The sequence below is a fragment of the Bombus fervidus genome, chromosome 7 (assembly GCF_041682495.2).
Source record: "Bombus fervidus isolate BK054 chromosome 7, iyBomFerv1, whole genome shotgun sequence".
Classification (NCBI taxonomy): Eukaryota; Metazoa; Arthropoda; class Insecta; order Hymenoptera; family Apidae; genus Bombus; species Bombus fervidus.
The window spans coordinates 4,045,805-4,066,481 of NC_091523.1; the positions used below are offsets into that span (position 1 = coordinate 4,045,805).

General features: G+C 38.9%; 1 protein-coding gene across 3 annotated transcripts in view; it reads right to left on the reverse strand.

Moving 5' to 3' along the window:
* Positions 1-1,719: 1,719 nt before the first annotated feature.
* Ets98b (DNA-binding protein Ets98B) overlaps positions 1,720-20,677 on the reverse strand; it is a 60,142-nt gene continuing 41,184 nt past the window's right edge. For 2 of the 3 annotated variants that reach the window (XM_072008002.1, XM_072008003.1), the window contains exons 2-6: positions 15,592-15,977; positions 14,735-15,417; positions 13,387-13,541; positions 7,438-7,633; positions 1,720-5,876 (exon numbers count right to left, since the gene is read on the reverse strand). In XM_072008002.1, coding sequence (XP_071864103.1) covers positions 5,527-5,876; positions 7,438-7,633; positions 13,387-13,541; positions 14,735-15,417; positions 15,592-15,977 — 1,770 coding nt within the window. In that variant the 3' untranslated portion in view covers positions 1,720-5,526. Of the gene's footprint in view, positions 5,967-7,437; positions 7,634-13,386; positions 13,542-14,734; positions 15,418-15,591; positions 15,978-20,677 lie in introns of all 3 variants that reach the window. The other variant, XM_072008004.1, reaches the window with a different exon arrangement.

A 20,677-nucleotide genomic window follows, 5' to 3' on the forward strand; every position in this document is an offset into this window, starting at 1 on the left:
TAATCACGATTCTTGAGTAGAAATGCTATTCTCTCTGAATAGTCGCTCGTATATATAAGCGTGTTGGAACCACAAAGTACAGCGCGTACTTTGGAACTCGTATACCTTACTGCTGACGGAAGTACCGGCTACCACTAAAGCTACGAAACGCCACGAAGGCTGCCACACAATGGATTATCGTAAAATCCCCGAAGGAACGGCCGCGTTAGTAAACCGGTGCACGATTTCTGTAAAGTCTCGGGTTGAAAACGAACGATTTGCGACCGTCACGAGAGAATCGACGTGCTACATGGAATGTTTAGGAACTATCAGACTGAAAGCTGCTTAGAAATCTTGCATGCTGTCGCTAGGTTACATGTGGTTAATTACCAGAGGTTGTTTCTTAATTGTTATTATAACTTGGAGTAAATGATGATTTTGTGAAAAATGTAGGATAATGATCTTGTCCATTTGTAAATCAATCTGGAAGAATATTTAAAGACTATCATCCATACAAATTTTTCTCTGTATAAAATCTTGCAACTATTTCAAAATAAAACATTCTGTCATGATAAAAACAAGAAATCTTCCAAAAAACGCTAAAAATTCAATCGAATTTCAACGAACAAAAAGATCTCGTTAAGGAAGGAAGGAACGATATAGTGTTCAATTGACGATCCTTCTTAAACAGCGGGAAGTGAAAGAAACGGAAAAACAGAATGCAAATCTTTCAGGTTGAACGATTACCTCCACACCGCCTTATCGTTTTTACATCATAACGAACGTCAATTTAAAATCTACACTGCTACTTCAATAAACCTTTCATTTACAAGGACCAAAGCATCTCTCTACAGAAATCCTTGAAAACCTGCAGAGAAACCGCAACATTGACTATCTTTCATTGGTCACAAACGAATCGATACTTAAGTGAATAGTCTGCATGTTGTTGCTTGTGCACCGATATCGCCGCTAAAAGGGGGTGGAGATAAATCTGAGAGGTGCCCGATCGAAATCACGTACATTGCCGAACTGGAAACTGATAATCCGCCGTGATTTACAATTGTGAGCGATCTTTTCAATGCGTTGGAACGTACGACGACAACAATCTCTTTTTTCATTGGAGAAGGATCAGGTTATTTTTAAAAGTAATCCTAATAAAAGATGGTTGCGACGTATGTCGTATTGTCAACTTAAGATTCTAATAACAGCAACTTTATGGCGATTGCCGAGCGTACAAGTGCTCGCTCGAGTGGCGAACGGAGAAACAATTCGATTTCGTTTTCTTTCCGTTTGCGATATTACGAGGATCGTGAGGCAGGCTTAAAACGCAGAAACGTGACCGAATTTACATTTCAATCTGGACAAAGCTCGTCAAAAGAAAAGGAACGTTTCCTGGTAGCTTTCTAAATGATCTCGTTTAAGCTTTTGCTTTAATAATTGTTTCGTCCCGAAACGTTTTTACTTAAATATTCAAATTGAAATGATTAAAACGTTACTCGTTTATTCCGTTTTATATTGGCTACTTATAAATTACAATATCATTAAAACTGAATGTGTAACGTTTTATGTCGATGGATATCTGCAGCGTTTGGCATTAAGAGCAAATTCGCAGGTACCCTTGAGGGTAATTCTATTCGTTTATCAGAGCTTATTTTATTTAATATCGAAATTAATTTGATATTGCACGGGCGATGCAGTCTCTCATATTCAGAACAATTTCTAGAATAAAAAACTAACAGGTTGCTTTCGTTTTGCATTTTTATTTGAAACTGGAATTTTGGAATACGTGATTGAATCATGGGTAATAGCAGTGAGTATTCGTGTTGGCAACAGAAATATTACAGGCTTAAATACTCGTACGTTTGTAATCTCGAAATTCGACCGATGCATGATTTCATGATCACGATGATAATATACATGTATATAGTCTACGGAATTAACTTTTTATCAGAATTTTAATTCATTACAATTTGCGAATCACAAACGCGCGGAATTAAGAACGAACATATCTTCCTCTGTCTCTAGTTTCGAGAACATAATCGAGCTCGTCGTCATGTTCTTTGGCTTAATGACCTATTTCGAGATTTCGATATATTTGGCGCGATAGTTGCACATCCAGGACGGGGCGAAAGTTGCAGGTCGTCCTTCGATCGCGTGTCGTCGTATCAATTTCATCGTTTTAAATAATAAAATCTTCCTCGAGTGACTCGTTCTTCTTTATCGTTCAATTTAACATGGTCCGCGGAGACAGAGCCGAAACGCGAAATTGAAACCAGTTCCATGGCATGCCACGCCACGACGACCTCGACATCTTACGTAGAGAACAACTTTCTAACAATGTAACGTACATATATAAAATATATTAATACAATTACGAACGAACTCAGTTAAATAAATAATTATTAAAAAATATATAATATAATATAATAATAATAAAAATAATAATAAAATAAAACGAACATACAAAATGATTATACGTCGAGTATTATATACAACCGATATCGGTGAGCGAAACAATTGGGATGTTATTAGAACCTATCAATGGGTTCGTTTGGATGAGTTCTTAAATAATCGTAGAATAAAGTCGCATTAAATAAACATTTCACAGAGACGAATTCCAACTGTTCACTCGATCTTCGATCTCTAAGGTTTTTTCTTAAATATCGAACAAAAAAATCGTTTCTATTCCAGACTTTAGGACCTGTGAACTTACACCCGGAAGCTTCGAACAGAAGAAGAAGCTCGATACTTCGCTGATCTAAATTCCAGAGGATCCTTATATTTGACCTGTGTAGCCCTAAAATTCTCAAATAAATCATCGTTCGATATTTAAGCCGATATTGAATGAAAGAAAAAAAAAAAAATAAACGAATAAGGATAGAGAAGACGTATAGAATGAATGCGATCAAAGCTTGATGATTGTGAGGAATTCTATTTTAAGTATTCAGAGCAGATTTAAATAAATCTTAATAAGAAGCACGGTTAATTAATGATAAGTTAGCACGACGATTAACAGAATTAAACGCTATTTAGATAAAGGTTAGAAAAAGAGGAAATGGAGGAGAGGAGATATAGATGGGAATCTCTTCGAGTAACTTAACAGACGGCTCACGTGAGCCGCCATGATATTTATACGCCTAAAGTGAAACTTACACGCTAGATCGTTCATGGAACATACAATGTTTAATATATCATAGATATATGGGACCAAAATCACCAGAACCAGCCGCGCAAACGTATCAGCTTCGAGCTATTCACGACCGCCATTTTTCTACCGTTTCTTTGTTTTTCCTTTTTTCTCAATTTATTCCTATTTCTCCTTCCGTCTTTCGAAGAAACTCTATGCTCTCTGTTCAAGATAGGAAAGACGTGATCGCGCATCCTAGGACGAATCGATCGTCCGTCGATCGTTTCACGCCGCGCGAGTAAAATTTTCCGCACCGCTCGACGCTCGATGCTGCACGTACCTCAAAAGGACGCGTGTCAGATTACCGGGACTTTCTTCCTTTCTTTATCTTTAAGAACATCGAAGAAGGCACTTTTGAATGTATAAAAGCTCGGAAAATATGTTTAGAAAAATATGTTCTTTTTGTATATGTCTATAGTATCAAAAATATCCTTCTATCTATACATATACTACAATTTTAAAAATATTTCGCATCAAAAATAATTAATTGTTTTTATACAAGCGGAAAAATTCATGTTTTATAAACTAGCATTGCCTTGTGGAATATAAATGTTGTAAAGACGTTTGATAAAAAATATTCGATTCATAGCACCAAGCATAGGTAATCTCAACACTATCAAAGGATTCAATAATTCCCTTTCTTTCTATTCACTCCGATTTCCCATGAAAAAGAAAAATTAAAATGGCGGGACGAATCCAGCATGAGCGAATAGTTCCGCGCGCTGGATCGTCCATAGATCGTGGATCCGTGGATTGGATACAGCTCGAGGCTTTGGCGACCGGCGCTGGTAAGCAATCGTGAGAACAGAGAGGAAAGAGGAGTTTCTTCCCTTTTCTCCAACGAAATCTCCACTGACTCGCTTCTTCCTTGTTGTTCTTTCATCCTCGAACAACAACAATGTCGGCATCACGACGTTGCACGTTCGAAACTCGTAGGACGTACCTCCGAACGAGAACTCGGACGCGTCGATCTTCTCGCCTTTCGATCGCCGCTTTAATAGTCGTAGAAATATCGCGGGTTAACGTAACGTCGCGTTTAAGTGCATCGATAACGTGCTAATGATAATACAACGGTATATAATACCGATTTAATACCACCATCAGTACCTTATAACATTAACATTACGGTTAGTACATCGCTCATAATATTGTAGCAGTATTACTGATATCATGGGAATATAGTAATAATACTAGCAGCATTATCGTACTATGTATATCGTTATCGTTACGTTAGTAAAACGTTAGTGTTAGTACGAGCCATAATATACCGTTGGTGGTTAAGTGGTATCGATACGTTAACACGCGATTATCGATTACGTCGATATTATTATGAAATTATACGTTATTAAAAATTTGATAACAGAAGAAAAAGAATTTAAAAGACAAGTTGAAAACGAAAGATGATATTTTTACAGAAAGCGTACCAGTCGAAAGATTTGAAAACCGACTCTGCAAACGTCCCGACGCCTCCGATAATTGGAACGGGGAAATTGTGGATCGTGAAACGAAGGAGTAACTTACTTTTTAAGGGGTAATCGTTTATATTACAACGAGAAAAGTCGGGGCAGAAATGAAAAAAGGGAGGTACAGAGTGGGGAAGAAAACCTGGGGCGAGGGAGAGGGAAGGAAACAGGATCGCCCAAAACGGGCGTACTTAGTGGTACCCATCCGTGGCACGACGTTATCCTTGGAAGGATAATACACCGAACACGGTGGATCGTATCTTTTTATCTTTGACCTCCGTACTGATTCTTCACTGTTTTACTTTATCTTCTCATTTTTTTTTTTTTTTTTCTTCAAAAGATCAACCACACCGAACAGACACGCACGCAACGAGAGAAACAGGCACGCACACCATCGTTCGTCTTCGCGACGAGTCCTGTGAGAAAAGATTGCACACAGAAAGAGTCGGAAGCCCTTCGTCGTAACTCCCTTTGAAAACGAATGTCAGCCTCAAGGTATTCAACCTAGACGACCTTGAATCTCGAATCGGCGAGAAGGTGTTAAACTCTTTGCGCTCGTTCGATAAACCATCGATAACTAGAACAATTCGATCGTCCACAATGTCGACAAATTTATCGCCGATGTATATATTCTAATCATATAATATAATATTCTAATCATAAACGAGAATCGACGAGTAATTGCGACAAAGATAGGCGACGCTATTCATCGATGTTACCCCGACACGTATCGCGTTTACAATAAATAATATTATAAATCGTGCGATCGAACGAGATCAAGACTCGACTCGTCCACTCGTCACGTATTTCGTCGGGAATAAATATGAAACATTTTTGAAAGGCGTCGAGGTAACACGTTCGATGTCCGTGAGCGCAAAGGCTTAACGGAACCGGGATTTACAGACAGTAAGGATGGCAGAACTGATAGACCAGCCTCTGGCTACGTTCCGTCTTCTTCATGATCCCTTTCTTGTAGTACTGTCTGATGCTACGGCTAAGCTTGTCGTAGTTCATGGCCGGCCGATTCTTTCGTTTGCCCCAGAGTCTGGCCACGCGGACCGAGTCCTCGATCTTAAACACGCCCTTGCCACGGTCCAGCCAACGTATACAGGAACCGTGGATACCAGGGCTTTGCAGCAGCTCCTTCAGGAACTGCCAGAGGTGAATGTGCGAGCCACCGTTACGCATTTTACCACCGCCGCCGCCACCGCCCGTTCCAGCTTGCGAACCACAGTCCTCGTCCTCGTCTGCAAAAAGAAACGGCGTCCAGCCAAAACGCCTCGGTTTTGTGAATCATCTAGGACTTTCCCGGATGTGCTTCGTGCGGTGATAGTGTCCTGGTGATTAAAAGTTTTAGGATTTTCTTTTGGCGTGCTTCTACCGTGCGGTGTGATGGTTAAGTATATGTAGCTTGATATTCTTGGTAATCGGTGCGATGGTTGGTCAGCTTTATTTTTTGTTATTTGGTTATTGGATAGGTATACGGTTATGCGTTATGGGTATGTTCTTTTGAACTCGTTTTTGCTGTTAGCTGATTGATAAGTATACCGAGTGTTCGTTATAACGGTATGCACGATATTTTAGATAATGTAGCGAAGGAGGAAACATGGTGGAAGGACAAACATTTTATTGTCTTTGGGCATGCTCATTTTTAGAGTTATTCTAGGTATTAGGTGTGCGCGTTTGTCATTATAATCATCTTTCCAAGTTCTTGTTTACGTAATTTATTCCTAGATTAAAAACTGGAATGAAAGCTTTAGCAGTATCTAATTTGCAAGGTAAATTCTTTCGTTGACTAAATAAGTAGATATATTTATTAAGTTCATGCGTTAGATATTTGGTTAGTTGGTACATATACACATATACATATAACACGAAGTTATTTCTGATTAGCATATTAATATTTACGGACAATTATAGTTCGTAACTGGATGAGGTTCAGTGATAAGATACAGTGATAAGGATGCTTGATCCATTATAATGATATGGTTAATAAGTGCGCAAAGTTCGTTGCAATAAAATATTATAGTGTTCAGTCGGTGAATAGAAACCATTTACTTTTACAATTACCATATTAATGTTTACTTCGAATTCTAACTATTTCTTCAGGTTATTATAGTTTAAGGTAATTTATTAATCACATCAATGCAAGCTATCTCTACTGTGATGGTAATTTAACGTATTGAATGTTGTGTTTGTGGTGTATAGTTAATAAATGGTTATGACGGAATACATAATTACGGAGTGTATATAATTAATCATAATCAGACATCCTGATTTCTTGTAGTAAGCTAAGATGTTTAGAATATTAAAGTTGGCTTACTGCCATAGCCATTACTTTTTTAAACGTTAGCGGAGTTAATTAATCTGGACATATATATATGGTTATAAAGATGGAAATTTTTACGTTGAAAATTGTAGAGCATATTATGTAGAGAATTGTAAAGCATCATATGTGAGTATTATAATTTTAATAAATATGTGTAAGCAGCAAAACGATTCCATCGTTTGAGAAGTTTTATAATCGTCGCGTGTTTGCAAATGAGATTTTCGTATATTATTATTAACGAATCTCACTATCTTTAACACGAATGAAAACTAAGTTCTAGAGATATCCGAACCCTTTGCCTTCCTATTTCTTTTTTGGTTGTTATATAATATCATTAACTAAATCCTATTATAAAAAAATCCTTTTTCGTTAGATTGAAATTGACACGACATTGTAAGAGAAAAGAGGTTAAAGTAATCTTGACATATTAAAAGCAGTTATTCCATAAAATACTAGACAAGGTTTAAAGATTGACATACCATCGGAGAAATCTCCGCTGCAAGTGGAGCCCTTAACACTGGCTGAAGTTGTATTCGTAATAGGGGATGAGGTGTTATTGTTACTGTTAGATATTTGCACAACAGGGGGAACCCAGGAAACTGCCAGTGTGTTACGTGGAGATTCTTCGACTGTTGCTTTCCAAATTTCCAGTTGCGCGTGAAGAATGCTTCCACACTGAAACAAAAGAAGCCAAAAGATTGTATAAAAAAGTTAAATAATTATCTAATCAAAGAAATATATTATCGATCTAATCAATCATATTTCTCAAATAGAAATTTTTACTGTTTGACAGGAGAAATTTTCTGAAACTAAACTGTAAAAACATACATATAAATTGTTTTAGTTATGTTATGTTTAAAAACATACATATAAAATGTTCGACAAAAAGATTATCCCACGTTTTCCATCATTTAAAACGAATTGTTCATCGAAATTTCATTACCCACGTTATAACTCATCCGAGAATTTTCCCGTCGAATCGCTCGTGAGAGTCGTTTTCTCTCGCATTCTGAAAAAAATCGCGTTATCTCTAATGGCTCCATATGGAGCCCATTTGCATGAATACCTGTCTCTCGGTACGGTAAGGAGTTCCAAGAATGTACTTTTAGCGGTTGCCATTTGGCAACGGCAGGAACGAACGAGAGAAAAAGAAGGAACGATGGGAAGAGGAGAAGTCAAGAAGAGCCGAGTAGATAAATTTATCATAGCCGAAGATTAATAGCGGCTCGCACAAATTCTATAGTAATGTAAAACAATTAAACTTCACGGTAACCATATGCACTTAAAGCACCTGGTGGATGAACAGAAATGCAAATTGAAGGCAGTCGACAAAAGTTGCTAAAAAGAATTGGAGTATTCCATGATAACTGTAAATTCACGAGTGAATACTTTTGAAGATGCGACAGATCGTAATTAAAAGGATTTATGAGATTACCATGTACAGTAGAACCGCTAACAGGCGTACAGGAGCAGAAGAAAGGAGTCTTTTTATCAATGAAATGTATAATATGCTGATTATGGTAATTAAAATTCGGAATAATCTTTTATTCTCTGCATTTAATTACGTTAAAGCATGTTAGAGATTTTTAAGTACAGACGGGATTCTTTTCTTTGGCGACTCTATAAAGGTTCGATATCATTCAAATAATAATCGTACTTGTAACAATAAACCGAAAGAAGAAATTGCACAAACTCGATCCCTAACACATGTACGAAGCGATCTATAAAACGAACTCGATACGCGTTTCGATACTTAATTAAACAGCAGTAACGTATCTCTTCGACCCGGTTTCAAGGTTCCACCGGAAACCTTAAACTTCACGTACGCGCTGTTGAACCCGCTACTACCTTATCAAGGTCGACCAGCAACGTTCCGTAAAGTTGCACGTCCACGCAGCAGCATTCCTTTCTTAATTAACCAACCTAACCCAAGACCATCCAAAACGAGGTAGTACGTTCGAAAGAGCGATAACCAACTAATAGTTATCTGCCAATCAACTAGCAATGAACTTTAACAACGAAGAAATCGTAAATAACAGAAGACAAGAAAGAAGAAGAAGAAGAGAAAGAAGAAGAGTTTGGAGTGGGAGGTTGGAATACGTAAGCGTTAGAATTCCTGCGACGCGACGATGTCGTTGAGCCGCAAGAGAAGAGAAAGCGGCTTCACTGAGACGCAATAGGCAGTCGAGCGAGCCAGGCAAAAGAGCCAGGCATTCAGCCAGCCGGTGACCCACTTTTCGTTCGCTTCTGCTGACCAAATAGCGCGTCCTGTACACGTACACGCGCGATCACCAGTCCTGTTGCACGACTCGCTGGAAGCTGGAACATAGGATCCCAGAAGGGGAACCACGGGGATATCCAACGCACCTGGATGCATTTATGTGCTGCGAGGACCATGCATACGGTGACTATGTGTCACGCATACTGTAGGGACTCTATGCGCGACGTCAACGGACCTCTACTACTCTAGAGATGGCGATGGCGATAGGTTGCGTGCGTCGAAGTCATTGCACTTTGGGCAATGGAATGACGCGTTGGGACGGTTGCACTTGAGGTAGTGGGATGAAATATGGAATTAGAATAAGTTTAGGGTTGGTTTTAGGGTGATTATTTGGATCTCTTAAAATTTTGTAATTTGAATCAGAATAGTATTTAGGGGTTGTGTGTTCTTATGGTACCGTATCATGTTTGGTAAGGTTTTAAATTTGCGATTTTATCATCGATTAAGTATCTTTATTTTCATACTTCTTTTAAATGTCTACTTATGAAAGCTCTATATCTGCTGGTGAAAGACATATTTCTTTCATTTGGAATTTTTGAAAAAGTACATCAGACACGAAAATAGTAAAGTAATATCACATGATCGTTTCTGATCGCTAAACTACGGATGAACTCATCCATTGGAACACCAGAGCTAGTCAGAGAAAGGCGGGAAATACTAAGAGAGAGAGGAAAAGGGGATTGGATAAATTACATATTCGTTAAATGCAAATGCTCGTTGGTAATAGAGTGGTCGCAAATTTTTAAATCGGTTAGAACTATGTTACGTGGTCTGGTCAGAGGTTCGAATGGCGCACGCGAGCTGGCTCTGTGTAATTTTCAAGCAGTGAGATCGCGACGCGAGCAATGGGAACCCGGCACGATGTTCGATCCACGAAACGTTCGAAGAATCGAATTCTCAGCGGTCGATTATACATACCAGGCCGGGCTCGCACGCCGAACGAATATCCATAACGAATGCGGAATATTACGTTAATAACTTCTTCAGGATTCGCTGCGGCGCCGTATGAATTATTTAACCCGCGGGAATCGCGTTCAATTTCAGGTCAAAGGTAAAACAGTTTGCTTGCGAACCCACCATCTTCTTACTCTAGCCGCATCGCAAACCATAATGGACGAACAATGAGCGGCCACGCTACCGCGTGAAGATCATTATCGAAGAATTCGTGCGAGCACACTTTGATCGAAGCAGGGTGTGAAATTTCTGCCTGTAACGGTGCGTGACTGGATAAGAAAGCACTTTTGTACGAAAGGAATTGAAGAGTTATACGATGAAAGAAAGATTGTAAGAGTGCACACGCTACTCGACAATATATCTACTAGTTCTATATATTAGATTATTGACTTTCGCATGTCAGATAAATATTAAAAATTTCCTGTTAGCATCTGATTAATAGCGATTTTCACATTGATACCAAAGGGTACGCGACCGACGAAAGAATTCACGAAATTGGGAATAGTACATGACCGTGAGTTCGATCATGATTCTATGTTAAGAAGTCAGCGGTGGATGCCGTACGGTACAATTATCCAATTACAAGATATAAAGCTGAATCCATTATGCATGACCACTTCTATCTCCCTCCGCTAATGCAGGTATATCCAGTCTGTCCGCTATTAATTTCCATTGCGTTCTCGAGATACGATTTTAAGAGACAGGAGGGCTGCCGACGTATCGAGATCACCGGTTTCCGTGCTACGAGTCAGAACGTTAACCTTCGTTCACTCTGCGAAATTACGCTACGTCTCATCGCGGATCGTGATCATCATCGAGTTCAGCTTCGGACACTCGTTCGAGACGTTAACCGGGAGTTATTGCCCCCTTTCGTTTACCTATGGACACCGTTAGCGAAGCGTGACATTTTTTAAAATCATCCATATTCAATAATTTACAGAATGTTCTGCGTATATGTCTAATGAATATTCTGTCTCCTCGAAATCATAAAACATGACTAGATGGTAACAAACTATCTGAAAGGACATATCACGTGAACGTGACAACTCAAGCAATAATCAGTAAATCAAGACGAAGACATTTTACATTCATGTTAACAGGAGTTAATTTGTCTTCATCGTGGTTATTTAAGTGGTGCTAGTTGAAAACTGACCAGACATAAATCCGCATCTATATACCTATAGAACCACGCTAAACAAGAAAACAAGATTACATATTATTCTTCGTCAAGATAGGAAAATAAAGCCGGAAACTTTCTCATAAAATTTCATATACGCTACGAAAATACAAATATAGTTTCTTTCTCCCTTTTTGAAAAATTTCTTTATAGTAGACACTTTTTAAATTTGTGGTCGATCTTGCTAACACTCTCCTAGACAAAAAATCGCGAAGTTCAACTATTTTAATTCGTACGTCAAGTCGGAGAATTCTCGCTTTAGGCTCGTTCGACTCTACTCAATAACGGTCTATCGAGCCGAGTACAGAAATCTGCAATCTGTGTGAGGCTAAAAGCACGTATTCCAGCGACGTACAAAAGGTGTATCTGGAGAATTCTGGTTCCGTTAAGCGGCACAAACCGTATTATTACGCCAGTTGCTTACTCATACCGTCGCGTCGCGCCGTTCCTTCCAGCCCGTCCAGCATGGATTACGAGGAAAAAACGTGGACGCACATCGATTCCCAGGAAATTCACTTTCACCGGACCTTGTCCATGAGTGTTTCTCGAGTGACTCGCGCCATTAGTTTCTTCATCGAATGTGGTCAAGTCAGACTTTTTATTTCGTTACATTTCCCTGCTTTTCGCAACGAGAACTACCAAACTACAATATTGTGCGTACAAAATGGTGTTCGATAAAACGTAGTTTTGCATATTAGCTTCCACAGGCATGTATCGGAATTTTTGGGCACTTTCTGTCGAACATTGGAAATGTTTTATTCATATAAAAGTCGTTCTTTGTAGCGATGTAGTTGAAGAATTTTTTATGTATAGATCGGAGAAACTACCTTTTGGATTTGACGACTTTTTGAAACTACTTTTGCATTTTTACCTTGATTGATTGGAATTTGTGTGATATTAAACAGCATTGTTTTGAAAGCGTACACACTCTCCGTACAATTAAGACACTTTGGTGGATTTGATTTAGTAAGTTAAGTTGCATTAGTAGCATTTAAAATAACGCAACCACGTGCATTGTCTGTTAAAAAGAAATTCCGACAGCGATAACGCCAGAAATGAAATCCGTTGTAAATTCTTGGACCGACACTAGATAACCTTTTTTTAAAAATATCGATGCAGATGACATTGTCGACAGATAACGAACGAGAATATTGCCTATACGTAGTAATCGTAATTCATTGAAGCATTTCGCTATCGACATTATGTTTTTCTCTTTAATTATAAACAAGTGTTCTTTAGTCATTCTACTAAACCGATAAAAGAATTCATAAACGATTAAAAGAACGAATGGTTTATTAATTGAAATGTTATGTCATATTTTAAACTTGTTACATTATTATTACTTTGTACGTTGTGCAACTAGGATGTAATTAAGGATAAAACGATCGCTCATTCAATTTCCAAGGAAACAAAAGATATTTTGATGCTAGATTTATCATAATTTTATTCTGTATCGAAATGAATTTTTCCTCTTAATAAATATAATTTCCTTTTGAAGAAACAACAGAAAATCTTTCAAATCAAATTTTTATCTCCAATTACATTAATCGATATCTTTGGGATAGATGAACGAACTGTTTTCAAAACGAAACTCAAACTAATACTTTCATAGGAGTCGCTAATAACCAATTCTAGTAATTGACGCAATTATATGTAACCAGTGGATAACAACGATGGAACTTCCTCATCTCGCGGTACGATTCTCTTATTCAGCTCCTGAACGTCACCAGCAGGATGACGCGCGTTTATCGTCGCCGGCAATCACCGACGATGACGTTCAACCAAACATTTTGCACCGGCAATTTATCGAAACACCACGAAATTCCATTGACTAATTGCTTCGTTAAAACGGTCCGCGAATAATCATCGTTGGTTGCTGTCTCAAGAACGGCATTGCGTAACGGTACCCGTTGAAAGTGCGACTTATGCGCTGGCCGATTTAAAAGCAGACGAGTCGGCGAACGACAGAACCAGCAGAGCCGTAATCAATCTTTCGTAAGATCATTCTCGACTTACCTGAGGAGCACGCTGACAGAATTCCTCTTCCGTCAGGGAAGCTAACGTAGCACCGTCCACGTTGAAGCTCTCCAGTGGCACCGAGGGCAATTGCAGCTGCCTTCTGGCCCATTGGATCCAGGCTGCTACGTCTGCAGCACTCCAGCGTCGTGGCTCTGCAATTATTCCAATTGTTTCCAATAATTATCGATACACATGCATTATTAGATATTATTTCGATATTAAACTTTTTACTTTGTCACACTGTTAATTTATTTGTGAAGAAGAAAATACGTTTAACGAAGCATAATAATTACGGCGCTAGGTTTGACTAATATAAATACTGCAAAATAAATAAATTTCATTTTCATTAGTTTCAAACAATACATTTTTTCATGTATTTTTATTCTTTTTAGTTTCCAATTCCATATTATAGTTTTACTACTTGGAACGTCGACATAGATTTTATTTACGTACTCGATACAATACAATTTTGTCATACTTACGACATCTATTGTCATTTCTATTTGACACTTATGCCATTGCGTACACTCATTTCTCATATAGTCGAGACGATTTTTAGCTTTGAAACACACGTATCGAAGTTTCACGACACGCGATCGGTACAGTTACTTTCGATTTCACTGCCGAACTTTCTACGTCCCATCGCGATGCTCGTTCTACCTCGCGAACTCTTGTTCGTTGGTTGTAAATGATACTACAGCCATTCGCACTAAAATCGTGTCATCCCATTGTGACGCGATCACAGGTATCGAAAATTTTTTAGTTAGTTAGACAAGTTGCGGAAGAACGGTAGATGATCTTGGGTGAAGCTCTCAAAATTTCGTAACCGTGAAAGCACGGTGTGACTCCGTAACTTATTCCGAGCATGACATCATGCGACCAACTAATAGTCGAACCGGTCGCTCCTACGTCCACGAAGATAACGTCGAACGTTTGCCCGCGGCAAGGTAGCAAGAAGGTCTAAGAGTCTAATGGACGCTCACGCATCTTCTTATTGCTTATCGAGGTTACATCTATCCGTGGTTTACTTATTCATTACGTTGCATTAGTTCGCGATGATAATTTTTCGATTCTGTTTTGTTGGAAGTATGTTCTAACGACACCATTTAATAAGGCACAGGTCTTGCGCGATTTAATAATTATACGAAAAAGAATCATGTTATAAAGAATTAAAAACAGAAGTTCAGAAGTCATAATCCGAGTCAACTATCGCCACATACTTTCTATTTTATCTTTCAATTTTAAAGAACGTGACCGGTCATTATGTAACAACGAAGTATCGTATACTGTATACAGACACGTAAATTTTTTGAATATTAATCGATTAATCAAAGAAATCACTCACCGGGATGAATACCAAGAGCCACGCAAGTATTGTCGAAGTCCTTCTGGAGTTGCTGGATGGCCAGACTGAGGACAGGTTCGATCTGTTCTCTCGTCAGATCACCGACACATTCGCCGGCTTCCATGTCTTCTACGAACCCTGTCCCGACGCTACCCAGATCCACGGGTCTCAAATTGTACTTTCTTTGAAAGCTGGTATCCCTCAGAACCTCTCTGAGCAACTGATGATCGCTCTTTTGTCCGTCCTTGAACAGCTCCTCCTCCTTTTGCAGAGGATTTCGGACCTCGTCCTGTATTCTCTCAAGTTTCAAAACATTTGTTCTCGCGGCATCCGCGAAATCCTTTCTGGTACCTTTAAACAGCAAGTTTCTCAAAGGAGAACTGTTCTCGAGTTCCACAGGATCTGGTGAGGAAGAAGTGCTCGATGAGGAGGACGACAACGGGGAGGAGGAATTGCTGGTGTTGCCACTGGTACTGCTATTGCTGCTGCTACAACTGGATCGAGGCTCCTCCTTGAACAGGATTTCCTTCAGCAACGGGTGTCCTTGCACTGCGGTATCCTCTTTCTTTGCGAAGAAGTCCGCGTCAAGGCTGTTGTAAATATCCTCCTCTGTCCTGGGTGGTGTGCACGGCACTGTACAGTCAGTAGAATCCTCCCTGTAGCCTAGACTCTCGGCTAGGAGTCTGAAATCAGGATTGTGGAGACCGTTTGTTAATATAATATACGATTCAAATTGCAACTTTAACTTGCAACTGCAACTTTAAAACAAACTAGCATTTTATCGAAAACTGTCAAAATAGAGTTTCGTAAATTCGTTTAATTTAGGAAACTAATAAAATAGGCAGAACATAATTTACCTGGACTCCTGCAAAATAGCGAGAAGATCGAGGCTCTTTTCTCTCTTAACCGGTTGCTTCGCGGAAGGTTCTGGACTGGTCGGATAGAATTGAGCACTCTGAGGACTCCTAGGCACGTAGTAGGGACTCGTCGGGTATCCTGGTGAACCTTCGTGCGAGTAGTTAGGGGATAGTTCACCACCGGCACCGGGGTAAGGTGAACTCGAGTAAGCGGTCGGCGAACCGGGGCGAGGCGATTGTGCTTCCTGTTTGATTTGCGTTGCTTTCAGTGTGCTCTGCGTGTTCGTAGCGGCATAATCGTCCGACAGAAGGGACAAATCGAACTGGAATGTGCTGTAATCGAATGACGGCGAATAGCCGGCTGCAGTAGGTACTGTCTGTGGCATCTGAAACAAACATTTTATGATCGATTTTACGAGTTTTACGTTTCTAGAAGAATTTGTTGCGAAGAATGTTCTATATTTTTTGCAAGATGACCTTCTGTATTTTCGAATTTTGTTGAATGTGGCGGTTGAAATTAGATTAATAAAATACAATACCTATGCATTCTCATATCATTATAATACGCGTATGCATAAAAACTGATGAAATGGTCAACAACTTTAATGATCTGACAAGAAGAAAACGAACTGAACAGAAACTCAACCGAGGTTATAATGTTTTTACTTTCCACCCCCGACGACTCGCGATTTATTTCGGCGCGTACAAGTGAAAAAAAGATCTAGTCGAAATGCTATACTTTCTTCGAGAGTACAACGACGGACCAAGGGTCCATTTATCTTTCCGCGTGTTTATTGCCCGTCCCGTGCTTAAACTCGTGTCAGTTTGTTACGCTTCGTAAGTCACTTATGGCTTAAGGCGATCTTCCTACTCATCTCTGAAACTTGCGAACCGGCCGAGGTCGCGATATCGTTCTGTCAACTGTCTAATTCGAACGTTAACGTCATGATCATTTCGATATGAACGTATAATTGCGCTCACAAGCACTTTATCTCTCGTCTTTCACTGGAAATTTTCATACTGTTTTGAGAAAGTTGATAAAAAGAAATTTTACACTATGTAAGTGTAATCGGAATTTTATTATATATAACAATCAATAATCGCTATATATACATAGACTGGTATCAGTATGAAGGTAGGTATAGTGACGTAATAAACTAGTACAGTGATAAGTAAGTAAAATTAGACTTGAAAGAACACCGAAGAATATACTACTGAAATATAGTAAAATGAAAACAAGTAAAACAAAATTTTAAGAAATCTAATATATGAATAGCTTCTAAATTACATGAAGTTGTATAAGATTAAATTCAATGTATCTTGCGATAACGACGAGCGTTATAGATGCAGAATGCACAATAACATTAAATTAACCTACTAGCGAATGCTGGAAAAATCATTTTCATAAATAATATGAGACTCTTGGTATAAATATTTTATAAATACTTTTTAATCATTTATAATTATGTACGCTACGCCTTAGAGCGTCATTAATTCAACGAAATATACAATAAAAATTCCTCTTCTCCATCGGTGAAAGGAAGAGCACACGGTAATTAAAACTTCATCCGGTCGGTCCACCGTGCACGAGTTCACGGGATCAAAGGATTCGATAGGATCAGTCGCGGGATATCGTGGCGTGAAAATAGCGCGGCTTTGCTATCTGGTCTCGCGATCCTCGCTGTAATAATAAATATCTGCCTCGGTTTCCTTGTAAATAATCGTTAACGACTCGCTATTATCTCGAGTCTAGGGTCGAAAAAAAGGTAAAAAATAAAGGTAAAAGTGGGCGAGTAAAGGAAGTCCTAGTGGTTTGAGCCGAAACGAAACGAAACACTTTCCCCAACGTGGTATGCCTGTGCACCTTAAGGGCCCATTTATCTTTCCGTGTGTTTATTGCCCGTCGTGTGTTTGACCTCGCATCAGTTTGTTACGCTTTGTAAGCCCATTACAACGTTCCCAGTGCATCTTCCCTACGCTCAGGCGGGGTCGCGTCTGACATTTTGACGTAGTGCCCCGCAAAGGTCGACGCGAAATAAACGATTATACCCATACACGAGGCCGCGGATTTGCACGCTTACAGTGTATATACCAACGTAGAGACACAATACCATCCCTTCTCCATCTGGAAACGTGTAACATCGCGTATACCGTCATGGCTAGAGAAACGAGGATAGAGAAGAGTAGAAGGAAGAAAGAGAGGACAGCTCTAGGAGAAGAGATACGGGAAGGCCGAGCCACAAAAGAGGACCGCGTATTTCTCGACTTCTCTCTAGCCTCCTGCGAAAGGTCCCGGCAAGAAAGAGAATGTTTATCTATGCTGATGGGATCTATGGACTATGGAATCCCCGGCCGAGCTTTCCTGAATCGCCTGCGCAAAAGAATGGGTTGCTTTAACCCCTCTGCCGCACAAGCAGAACACGGACGGATTGGTATTCCGGAAACCGATCAACTTGTTGGAATGAAATCTTAAATGTTGTCGTTGCGATGTAGATTAGAACAGGTTTGTAATTAAGAATATCCTAGACGAATGACTGATATTTGGCACTTCAACTCCTTTTTTATAACATCTTGTTTAAGAAAATCAAATCCAATGTTATTTAACAAATTTTAAATAGTTACACGATCATCGATTAATTACTGACCAATTCACGCTTATAATTAAGAAGCTTAAGTCAAACGACATAAAAACAAACGGTATCGTTTGAACTGCTTAATTAACTGACAACATGGGTTGCGGTATATACCCGTTCGAACTAAAGTCTCGTTTTTACGTGATAGTTACCACAAAATTTTCTCCGCAATGACGAGTTTTTAAGGTTTCCTCAGTTTCCTGCTATCTCCTTAGACTTTGCTAGGGACCAGTCAATGACGTCACTGGTCATCGGTGCAACTGCGATCTTTCCTTTCGTGCATTAAACGCGGAATTCCAGCCGAGTTACGGATCCGACCTCATCATTTTCGAGAAATCAACACCTCTTAGCTCGATCGCTCTGTCCAGAAAAACCAGCTTCGACGAGCCGCGATTTAAGAGCTCGATAGATCGATGTACGGTTTTCTCGTCGTAATTAATTTTGCTTAAAAGGCTACTTTTTGCGCGACAAACGAGTATCTCCGCGAAGAGCCACGATAAAATGTCATTTTAATGGCTCGTGCTTGGCCATGAATCGACTCGTAGCTGTGTTTTTTGCGGAACTCATTGGGGATATTAATTGGGATGGCTGAAGCGTTTGATATAATAGGGCAAAAAGAACAGAGAATATATTGCTTGTCATTTTTTTGCTTCTGATAATATCTGGAAAGGTAACGATTTGAAATTGATACTGTTCTTGTTAAATATGTTTATAAATCCAATTTTTATTCTTTTCATAGTAAAATATATCGATTCATAATTCTAGAGTGAAAATGTTATTTTCATAGATCACGATGCTTTTCTATTGCGTCGTGATAGAAAGGCGATTTTTCTAACTCAACTTAAAGTTACGACTTCGTTATATGTACTTCGTATCTCTGTTTCATATTACATAAGCGATACAATTTTGCGACACATTTTCGTGATTCGTTTATATTTATAACTCGTAACAACTCTGATAAGACGGTAGTGACTCATTGATTCGCGCTGAATCATTAATTTAATAAAAAGCCTGAAATTTCTGGCGTTTCGCAATCATTGCGAAATAATCAATCTTCTTATTGTCAGCTAAAAGTTCGTATTCATCTAAGTTACACAATTGAAATAACAAAACGTTGAACAAAAGACACATTATGTCGTTAATAGATAAATTTTAAAAAATGTTACATACGACGCCCTAAATTATACCCTTAAACAGCTGTTTATATGGAAACTTTTAGTCCAGCTCCAAAATAGATAAAATGCAAATATCAAAGTCCAGTGTCGAATTTGAAGAAGATCGATAAGAAATTATCGGTTTCACGGTGATATGCACCTTCGAAGAAACAGTTTCCAGAGGATACCAGTTACCAACGTTTTATGATAACTAAGGGACTATCACAGTTGGGATTTCATAACGAACAACGTCTGAGCCAAATGAAATTTGCGCGTGATCGATAATACCCTCAGTTAAAAAATCTTGACCTTCGATAGCGTTCATCGAAGAAAGTCTCTTGTCGAATTCCGTTAAACTCTCTCGGCGCGGCGTTTAATTGATTTCCGTGTGTGCATTTGGATTTGTGTTCATCATCTGGCGGCGAATTTATTTTGACCAGAAATCCATATCTCGTGATCAGTCATTCACTTTTATTGCAAGTTTTTCGTCAAGACTTGTAAATAAGATATGACATTATACAACATTTCATTTTATTTTCACCTACCAATATAATTCTTGTACTTTGAACCGAGACCGAATTATATCTAAAATTCCAAGATAGGGTTCAAGGGGGGTTCTTGACCCGGCAAGAGAACAACAGCCGGGTTCAAGGACAATAATTTTACGGTTCATAGGATCATACGCCTTGGATTATCTCTAATCCATCGTGACGTAACGAAATTAGAAAGGAGAATGACGTCAGCTTTAACAATAATTCTTTTTCAACTTCTTTTTACCGTGATTTTTCGACGGCCACGACGAAATTGTACCTTACCAAGCTCCGATAAATCTTTTTTCTACTTTTATTTGGTTGATACGGTGGCTTGATCAGTCTGACAATCAATTGTACGAATTGGATCGTTTTCTCAAATACGTTTTTTCAGAGGAATCAAAGCAATTTCTTTTGATATTATGATATCTGTTATATAATAGATAACGATCTAACGATATTTTTGATGCTTGTTATTATGCACGTGTTTTTTTCTCCAGGTATATTTGTAATCGTTTTCATTGAAAATTCTAATCGTTTTTTGCGAGACGCGCGTACATTAATCTTTCATTAATCGTTTAGTCGTTCGTAGTTGGCATTGACGTTTGTTGTCAGTCTGCGTATCCACTGTGTTATACAGTGATGGACAGAAGAAAGGAAGGATAATACTTATATCCGAGAATGGATGACTCCATAAAAGTAGATCTGTATTCATAAAGTTTTAAGGTGTGGTAAAAGTTCTTACACGAAGATGAAGAATATCTACACG